Consider the following 10,173-nt stretch of genomic DNA (forward strand, 5'->3'; position numbering starts at 1 on the left):
CCACTTGAGCCTCAGCACCACTTCTGGCTTTTTTCTATGTATGTGGTACCGAGGAATCGAACCTGGGTCTTTGTGCATGCTAGGCAAGCACTCTACCACTAGGCCAAACTCCTGGTCTGATTCCTGCTTTTGAGTAGCTGAAATGATAGGCTTGTGCCACACACCCAATCGTGGCTATTTCTTTCTGAGTTGTGCTTTGTATGAGGCTTTAAACAAGTGACCAGATGGAGGATGGGCAGGGGGCCTGCGTTTGAGTCCAGTGACAGTCTTCTGCACAGTCCTCACGGTGGATAATTGGTTCCACAGACCTTGTCCACGCTGGTGTCGAGACTTAACTGCTGGAGGCAGACCCGTGTTCTAGAGTTGTGAGGCAGGCTTGCACAGCCTTCCATACACTGTGCATCTAGCTGTAGCTGCTAGGGACTTTTTCAGAATGAACTGATTGGCTCATGGCAGTGGCTCATGGGAAAAGAAGTGACCCTATCCTGTCCCAAACAGGTTGACATAAACCAGTCTCTACCCTTGGAGGGGTGAGGGTTCTGTATCCCCTCACGTACTCTCCCCGGGATGGTGGAGGTGACGGTGTTCTCCCCCGGGATGGTGGAGGTGACTGTGTTTCTCTTGAATGGTGGAGGTGACGGTGTTCTCCCCCGGGATGGTGGAGGTGACTGTGTTCTCCCCCCGGGATGGTGGAGGTGACAGTGTTTCTCTTGAATGGTGGAGGTGACGGCGTTCTCCCCCGGAATGGTAGAGGTGACAGTGTTTCTCTTGAATGGTGGAGGTGACGGTGTTCTCCCCCGGGATGGTGGAGGTGACTGTGTTTCTCTTGAATGGTGGAGGTGACGGTGTTCTCCCCCGGGATGGTGGAGGTGACTGTGTTTCTCTTGAATGGTGGAGGTGACGGTGTTCTCCCCCGGGATGGTGGAGGTGACTGTGTTCTCCCCCCGGGATGGTGGAGGTGACAGTGTTTCTCTTGAATGGTGGAGGTGACGGTGTTCTCCCCCGGGATGGTGGAGGTGACAGTGTTTCTCTTGAATGGTGGAGGTGACGGCGTTCTCCCCCGGAATGGTAGAGGTGACAGTGTTTCTCTTGAATGGTGGAGGTGACATGGTGTTCTCTCCCGGATGGTGAAGGTGACAGTGTTCTCCCCCCGGGATGGTGGAGGTGACAATGTTCTCCCCCCGGGATGGTGGAGGTGACAATGTTCTCCCCTGGGATGGTGGAGGTGACAATGTTCTCCCCTGGGATGGTGGAGGTGACAGTGTCTCTTGAATAGTGGAGGTGATGGTGTTTTCCCCTGGGATGGTGGAGGTGACGGTGTTTCTCTTTTGGATGGTAGAGGTGATGGTGTTTCCCCTCAGATTAGCTGTTGTAACTCTACTCTTTAAACTCGAAACGAGAGTCTCAGATGTCTCCAAGGGCTTCTCTGTCACCCTGGTGTGGCTGTCTGAGAGCATCAGATCAGGGATTTGGTTTCTCCCCCAGAGCTGTGTAGCAGCCAGGACGCTGACCGGAGGTGCCTGTCCTCAGGGCAAGGCTGCCATGGGGGAGCCAGACTGAATTTTCTGGACTGGAGACTGCAGATCCCAGGTCGCAGGCTCTCAGGTCCAGCAACGAGACTGACGCTGCTGCACCGCACAGCTGGCCCCGAGCACATTCTAGATCCCGGTGAGGCTCCTCATCCCTGCGGTTGCCACCTCTGTAAAGTGCCCCCACATGTGCGGCCAGCCAGCGTTTCGTGACCTATTGTCTGGGGACACACCCTGGGTCTCAGCAGAGTAACTTTCTGTCTTCTCTCTCCTTCCTAGCAACATGGCTGAAAGCAAGGCCAAGCCTGCCAAAGCTGCCAACAGGACACCCCCCAAGTCCCCTGGGGACCCTGCCAAAGAGAAGGCAGCGAAGCGGCTGTCCCTGGAGTCTGAGGGTGGCAGTGAGGGGGCGGCGGCAGCCCTCTCCGAGCTCAGTGCCCTGGAGGAAGCCTTTCGGCGGTTTGCTGTGCACGGAGACACCCGCGCTAGCGGCCGGGAGATGCATGGGAAGAACTGGTCAAAGCTGTGCAAAGACTGCCACGTGATCGATGGGAAGAATGTGACGGTCACGGACGTGGACATCGTCTTCAGCAAGATCAAGTAAGTGCTCTGAGGCCCGTGGCCGGGCACTGACTCCAGAGCCGCCCCAGTGTGAAGCTGGCTGCTTATAGCTCCTGCCAGTCCCAGAGGCGGCAGCTAACCAGACCCAGAGCCCCGCACTCTGCCCAGGGCAGGCCTAGGAGGGCCAGGGGTTCAAACCAGCTCTCCACTCCTGGACTGGATTCTGAGCCTGTGAAAGCTGCCCACAGGAGTGAGCCCTGAATCCCGCCTTGTGGTACAACCACCATCCAGGCTCCCCTTCCCCCAAGGGCTGTGTGGCGAGTCCAAAGCTGGACTCTTCTTTCCGTTCTGTCACCTTGTGGTTCCCAGCCTCTCTGAGACACTGGAGAGAGACTCTCCCGTGACCCCTATCTGTGAGCAGACACTGTGGCCTAGCGCCCCTCGATTCTGGAGTGGGCAGGGGCCCATGTTTGCATGGCTTCTCAAGACGGTCGCAGGTGGGGTTCAGTCCTCCAGGGCTGTGGCTCTTGGCTGGGGTGAAGAAAATGACCCTTTCGCCCTGCTGTCTACCACAGCAGCCCCAGGCCTCAGTACTGCCTTTCCCTCAGGCCAGTCCCGTTGTCTGTCAGGGCGGCGGGGGGGGGGGGGGGGGGGGGGGTAGGGTGGAGGATGGGGGGTTGTGGGGGGAGGGGTTGGACAGCAGCACTGGCCCCAGACCCGGTGAGGGGTTCAGCCGGCACCTGGCTCTCCCCAGCCACAGCCCGGGCAGGGCTGACCACCGTGTGGCCCCCACAGCAGCATCCACGGTGCATCACCACATTCTGTTTCTGTCACTGGGAGGAAAAGGGATGGGGAGGGGCGGAGTCAGCCAGGCCTTCTGCAGCACCCGCACACTGCTGGACCACCCAGCGTTTTCTGTGGCCACTGTCCTGAGCCTCCTCAATCTCACCAGCTTTAAGGGAGGCCCCCGTGAGCCTCAAACATGGAAAGTGGCTTCTCCAGGTTTTCTGGGGCCCGCTGGCTATCACTGGGGCTTGTCACGGACAAGGCGTGGGGACAGACGGTCTCTGCAGTTCCCTGCAGAGAAATTCAGAGTTCTGGTAGCACCTGGCCTTATGGTATAGCCGTGAGTGGTCAGACACAGGGAGGGACAGGCAGGCCACAGTGAGCAACCATGGGTGAGGGCATGGGCAGGGACGGGGGTTCTGGTACAGGCACTGCCTGCATCATGGTGGCCAGACTGCATCAGAGCCCCTGCTCCCAGGGCATTTCACGTGTGCTCTCTGAGCCAGCTGCCGCTTGTTTCTGAGCCCAGGTGGGCAGAGCCTGGTCAGCTCTGCCTTGGCTGTGAGGCTCCCTGTCTGCGCTGCACTCCTTCTCTGTGTGACTATGGGCGCTTGGTGACACCTCTGTGTTGGGGGCTGTGGTCCGTCTGTGCAGTCAGTGAGGCCTGCTCCACTTCCTAGGCTTATGTCACCTGCTGCCATGTGAACCCAGTGTGGCTAGCCTGGCCAGGAGCTGAGGCCCAGCATGACACCCGTGTGGAAGCTTCTAGAAGGGCTGGTAGGGTGTGGGAAGCAGCAGCCTGTCCAGGGCTAACAGATCCCAGGCGAATGCCCGCTGCTGTGTGCCTGCACACACTCGACCTATGTGCTCGTGCCTCATATGCACACATGGAACTGGTATTCTTGCACTCTTCCAGCAGAGGCCTGCAGAGGCCTGAGCACTGCAGTCCCACGTGGCGGGAGCCCCTGACTTCAAGACTCAGAAGGTACTTAAGGGCTCGGGCCTGGCCCCCGCCTCCTCTGCAGACTCCCTCTCCTGGCTGAGAACTCAAGCTGTTCCTGCCTTGTGGGTCAGGACTGAGAGCATGAGCAGACGAAGCCCAGCTCAGAAAAAGGCCACTGGGGGTGTCACTGCTGGACCCCGGAGCCTGGCCTGCTTGCTGACACCCTGGGGAGTGTCCAGCATAGCTGTGGCGGCATAGATAGGGCAGCCAGACGAGGAGCCTGGCCTGTGGAGAGGCCTAGGTTCTCTGACCCTTCTGTCTGCAGTCACTCTTGGACTTCCTTCGCAAGCCTGGACTCCACGGGGCCCGCGTGACCTGGGCCTGTTAGTGGTGGCCCTGTCCCGGGGAGAGCTGTGATGTCCCAGGCCCCTTTGTGTTCCTTGTCTGAGGGGATTCGGCCGTGCTCTTCCTGGAGAGGGATTGGTGGCCCTCGGAGAGCCCGTGGTTTTTCCTTCCGTGTTCAGGGGACCTGGCTGTGACAGGACTGCTTGGTTGTTCAGGCCTCTCCCCAGTGGCAGCCACAGCTGCAGCCAGGCCTCGCCTGCTCTGGGAGCTGAGGACCTGAGAAAGTTGCTTAGGTACTGTCAGGAAGTCGCTGACTCTGACAGGACTAGGAGAATACTCCAACTATTTCTGTTTTGGGGCAGGTTGCCATGACACCACGGGCGTGGCGCCAGCTGGGGTATCTGCAGCCTTTGTTTAGACCCTTGTCTCCATGGCAGAGCTTGTTTGTTTTGATGTTACTATGTGTTAAATTTTAAACAAATTTCTTGCAGCTCTACACACCACGTTTAATTGAAGACTACTGTTGTCCCAGACTCCACTCCTGTGAAGGGCTCAGGGTGTCTGTCCGTCTCGTCTCTCAGCAGTCAATAGGGCTCTTGGGCCTGGACAGCATGCCTGCGTGTAGCTCTAGGGTGTGCCTGACCAGGCATGTGTGTGTGTGCACCTGCGTGTGTTTGCTCACCTGGGCTTGTCTGTGTATCTGTGGAGGTATATGTGTGTGCCTGAGTGTGTGAATCTGTATGCTCCCTGGTGCCTGTCTGTGATCCTTTGGTCATGTGTGTGTACACATGCCTGTGTGCCTGCATATCCATGGGGAGGGCCTTGTGGGAGTATCAGGGTCAGGCTGCACCCCCCCCCGCCCCCCCATGCCGTGACAGACGTACTGTCAGGTATGAGCCTAGGAAGAGCAGCGGTTGCTCAGGGCCTGCGATGCCTCCCAGGACACATAGTTTTCGGTCCACATTGTAGAGTGCTGGAAGTAGCACCGCCATGAGGCATGAAGAACCAGGAGCTAAGTTCTCCTCTGGACACAGGCCAGAGGAAGCCAGGCCCATGCCATGTGCAGATAGCAGGGTCTGGTCCAGAGGCTTTTCCACCAATGCTGAGCATAAACTCATGCCACAGGGAGCCGGAGGGCAAGGGAGACTGTCCTCAAGAGGACAGGGGATCTTACTGAGGTCTGAAGACGTGCTTGGGCCAACATAGTTCTTCCACTTTCCAGAGCACTGGGGTAAGATTGCACCCTGACCACAGTGTTTGGAGGTGACTTGTGTGCCACTATCCAGATGCCTCTAGAAAGAGCAGGTGACAGGGGCAAAACTCAGCACACCCCCGGGGCCCTACACGGCCCTGGCCACACTGCCCCGCAGAGCCTGTGCTAGCCTCGCATGCAGGAAGCCCTGGACTTGATTCCTCAGAACCACATACACTGGAGAAAGGAAAAATAAGCTGGAAGGGTCCAGCAGGCATTTTCACCCATTGCTGAGCCCAAGCCAGGAACAGGGAGGGCTCTGGTTCCCTGACCTGAAAGGAAACCCCATCCCCAGTGTGTGTGTGGGGGGGGGCGGATATCTAGGCAGAGACACATCTCCTGGTATCTGGCTGATCCAGTCACCTGTGCCAACAGAATTGACAGGCCCCAGGCGGGGGGGGGGGGCAAGCCTAGCCTTTCAGTAGCAGCGTTGACCCAGGCCGATAGAGTAGACGGCCCCCATGGTGAGCAGCATGGTGTGGCTTCCGGGCTACTGCTCCTGGTGGAAGGAACCTCATCAGCTGTCACTGCCCAGGGCTGTCCCTCCGCAGCCGGGAGTGGCTCTCTGCCGCCTCTGTCTTCTGCATGTTTGGCTGGCAGGCCTGCTCTTGGTGGTCATTTTGGGAGCCACAGCTTAGGCCAGTCTGGAAGTGAGTGAGAACCAGCACCGTGCCCCCCCTACTGCACGCATTTCTCCCTGTCACCCAGCCCAGAGAAGGCCCTTCACGGTGCTGCAGGAGGGGGAGGGACTGAGGCAGGCCTGTGGACTGTGGTGCCACAGGACATTCCAGGCAGGACAGGCAGCACAAGATATCTGAGCAGAGCTACAACCAGCTGGTCCGGCTTTGGCAAACAGTGGCCCCGAGGGCAAACAGCACAGAGCCTAGGTTCTGGGTGGCACGTCCTTGAGGGTTCTCAGGGACTGGCTCCTGTCTCTGTGATACTCTGGAGCAGGCCTCACATCTTGGGGAGATGCAGGTACTGTTCTAGAACTATTTGGGGACTTCTCTCAGCACCGGAGCCTGGGTCTCTTGGGATGGCATCCTGAAAGCTTGGGGTCCTCAGTGGCCTGTGGACTGCAAGATGGACTGGGCAGAGAGACCCATGGAGCCGGTGGAGCTGGCATCCAACTTGAACTGAGAATGGCTTAGGACGGCGAGCCCCCGTCAGACGGCCCACTGAGTGACTCACGCTGGTGGTGCCTGGTGCCGAGGCGGCCTGAGGGGGGCTGCATCCCCAGAGGCTGGCGGCCTGGCCCACTGCGAGGCCAGCGTCAGTGTGTCAATGGGCAGGGTGGAATAGGAGACAAGAGGGCCTTTGATGGCCTAGGACAAACAGAGCAGCCCCAAGAGACCCTGCAATCAGTGACGCCCAGGGGGAGGGGAGGGGAGGGGAGGCCGTCAGTCCAGGCACCAGGCCTGTGGGCTGCCAGGGGCCCACTCCGTAACCCCACCACGTGGTCCTCTTCAAGGCTGACGAGACTCTCCGCTGTGGAATGCTGGTGCCTCAGGGGAGAGGCCTCCCTCCTCAGCCTCCGCTCTCTTGCTGGGGTTTTCAGTGACTGTAAAATTATACTCCTAAATGGATTCATGGGAGAGCTTAAAGGATGGTGCTCGTGCAGAGGATCCAGGCTAGGGCACTCCCCCAGGAGGTGCAAAGCCAGGGGTCCCCTCTGCCCCGACTCCCTGTGCAGCTCCCAGCAGCCTCTGTCCCAGTGGGCGAGTCTCCCGACCGTCCACCTGGGGCTTCTCTGCCCACGCGCGTTCTCCTCCCACGTGTCTGTCTGCTCCGGGAGACACTTGCCTCATTTTTTCACACTGATGTTTTTCTGTTTTGAGTGTTCAGTGCTCTTCGTGCATTCCAGATATGTCCTTTATAAGGGTTATGTTGGCAATGGTTGTCTAACAATCTGTGGCTTTTGTCTCTCTCCCTCCAGTATCTTAAGCCGCCTTTACCTGGGTTTCGGTTTTCCTAGATGTGCTCTGGATGCTGTGCACAGGTTGCAGGTCTAGATGGGGGGGTCACCTTGCGTAGGGCGACCGTTGTTCTAGAGGGGGAGCCTGGCCCTCTCACTCACCTCTGCACCTTGCTGAAGGCCTCTGTGGAGCTGTTTCTGAATTCTGTTGACCCGTGTTCTTGCAGAGGCTCTGTGGTACGTCTCAGAGTCTCATCATGTTGCCCCTCTGACTTTGCTTCGTTTTCAAATGCATCCTGGCTGCGCCCAGCCTCTTCAGATGCACCTTTATAATTTTTTTCCTCTGGTTCTGTCGGGCTTTCTTCAAATGCTAGATGTCAAAGACTCTGCAGCTGTGTGCACACACACCTTAGCGTGTGTGTGTCCCACGAAGCCACTTTTCTGTGGCTGCTCTGTGGACACGGGGCCTCTCACTAGAGATCTGAGTCTCCTCTGAATCCACCACACCAAACCACAGGAAAACTCACTGATGGGGACTGTTGGAGCAGATCTGATCCACAGTGGAGAGAGCACTGTGAGAGTGTTTTCTGAGTCTCTGGAGGATGTGTCTGGATAAAACACGGGTGCACGTGGAGGGAGGAGGAGGAGTCCGCCTTGCCCAGGCCGTGAGCCTCGAGCTACTCCTTGTCCTGGTGGTACCTGGGCCCTCTGTACTCTCTGCTGTAGCCCAGAGTAGGGGAAAACAGGTTGTGGGGCTTCAGGTGGTTGGTTGGGGCAAAGCTCTTCCTACTTTCCAGGACCTGTTTGCTTCTGGCCACCTAGAACCTAAGCATGGGCCTGGCTCCGTCCCAGCTGCTGGAGAGGCCTGTCCCGACTGTCCCTCTGTTCTCGGTGGCCATCTTGGAACACAGGAAGGTTTTTGACGTCCGGGGCTTCCCTGACGCTCTCCGGTCTGTCCAGTTGCCGTTACCTCTGGCTGCAGCCTGTGGGGGCACAGGCTGAGGGCCCCTGGCTGGTGGCTTACGCGGCTTGCACCCTGCAGAGGGAAGTCCTGCCGTACCATCACCTTCGAGCAGTTCCAGGAGGCCCTGGAGGAGCTGGCCAGGAAGCGGTTCAAGGACAAGAGCAGCGAGGACGCCGTGCGCGAGGTGCACCGGCTCATCGAGGGCCGAGCGCCGGTGATCTCTGGAGTCACGGTGAGCGGGGGGGGGGGGGGGGGGGGGCCGTGGGCCGTCAGCCCTGCCATCTCTGCGGGGCTTGCTCACCTGGTGTCCAGGGCTGACCTGGGGCTCTGTCTGGTCCATAGCCTTTGTCCACCCCCACTCCATTGGCTGAGATGCCTGCCAAGGGCATAGCAGCCCTTCCCGTCCCGTCCCCTGTCCCCTGTCCCCTGCTAACAGCCTTTCCCCTCTCTCGACAGAAGACTGTGTCCTCGCCCACGGTGTCTCGGCTCACAGACACGAGCAGGTTCACGGGCTCCCACAAGGAGCGTTTTGACCCCTCAGGCAAGGGCAAGGGCAAGGCTGGCCGTGTGGACCTGGTGGATGAGTCGGGCTATGTGCCTGGCTACAAGCACGCAGGCACCTACGACCAGAAGGTACAGGGAGGCAAGTAGCCCCGCCCCGTGGGGCCTGGACCCTGCGGTGCCAGCGTGGGGACTCCCGTCACTGCACTTCGTTACATTCCTGTGCTCACGAGGTCTCCACTTGGCTCCACTGGGGTGACACTCAGGGCTCCTGCCGGTGCCCCAGTATGTCTCTCTCAAACCCTGGGTGGGCCCTGACCCACTGCCCCTCCTCACATGCCCAGACATGGACAGCCCTTTCATATTGTCTCCCCAGGAGCGCGCCACACTGGGTCCTGGTTTGCAGAAGGCGTATTTGGGGGCGGGTAGGTGTGGGACAAGAGGACCCAGGCCTGACAGAGGTCGTGCTGACCTCTTGGCCAGCAGGTACCTTCTCAGAGCTAGCGGACTAGCCAACGGCACCTGACGCAGTCCGTGAGCAGGACTCCATGGGGGGCCGCGGCAGATGGGGTGAAAAGGAACTGCCACGCCTGCCCTCAGCAGTCCAGGGAGACCTGCGATGTCCAGTCAGGACTCCTCCCCCTCCCCCCTCCCTCCCGCCTGTCCCCACACGCCGGGGAGGCAGGCCTGAGCCGCTGGTCAGGACAGCAAGCAGAGCTGGGCTTCCATCGAGCCCTGCACCTGCAGCCAGGCTGGCCGCACCGTTCTACTCACAAGCCTGCCATCAGCCACGTCCTGCGACGTCTTCCGCTGTCTCTGAAGCCTCCTTTGTAGCTGACTTCCCTGACTTCCCCCAACCTCTGCAGTGAAGAATACCAGGTACCACACCAAGACCCAGGGAGACTCAGGCCTGTCTTCGGGGCTTTGTTTCTGCTGTAGGCTGCTAAGTAGACAGGGTCAGCCAGAGCCAGGCCAGGACTTGGGCATCCCTGAGTAAGGGCTCCGTGCGACAGTTGGGTCCCCAGCACCGTGCCCATTCCAGGGTCAGCCTCAGCTTACCATCCCTGTGCACCACCAGCAGCGTGCCAGAATGGCTCAGTCAGCCGAGGGACACACGGCTCCGCTCACCACACAGGTGGACGGCGGCAAGTCCTCCTCCCCGGCTGTGGTGGCCTGCCTCCTCCTGAGTCCAGAGCGTTCTCCTGGGCTCCTGCCAACATGGCTCTGCTGTGCCATTCAGCATGGAGAGCCTCAGCCAGAGGCGGGATGGCGCAGCGAGTCCTGGAGGCTGTGTCAGCACGCAAGGCCCGTGTGACAGGGGAGGTTGGCATCAGACAAGCCAGATCTCCAGACAAAGACTTCCCCAGGGGCTGGGCA

General features: G+C 59.4%; 1 protein-coding gene across 1 annotated transcript; it reads left to right on the plus strand.

The window, feature by feature from the left end:
• The first annotated feature begins 1,808 nt into the window (after positions 1-1,808).
• On the plus strand, positions 1,809-9,967 carry Tppp (tubulin polymerization promoting protein). Its single transcript, XM_090332163.1, has 3 exons — positions 1,809-2,129; positions 8,374-8,527; positions 8,752-9,967. The coding sequence occupies exons 1-3, from the start codon at positions 1,813-1,815 to the stop codon at positions 8,944-8,946; spliced, it is 666 nt and encodes a 221-aa protein (XP_090188289.1). The 5' UTR covers positions 1,809-1,812; the 3' UTR covers positions 8,947-9,967.
• Positions 9,968-10,173: the final 206 nt, after the last annotated feature.

The sequence above is a fragment of the Megascapheus bottae genome, chromosome 4, assembly GCF_031878675.1.
Source record: "Megascapheus bottae isolate mThoBot1 chromosome 4, mThoBot2.hap1, whole genome shotgun sequence".
NCBI classification, from domain to species: Eukaryota; Metazoa; Chordata; class Mammalia; order Rodentia; family Geomyidae; genus Megascapheus; species Megascapheus bottae.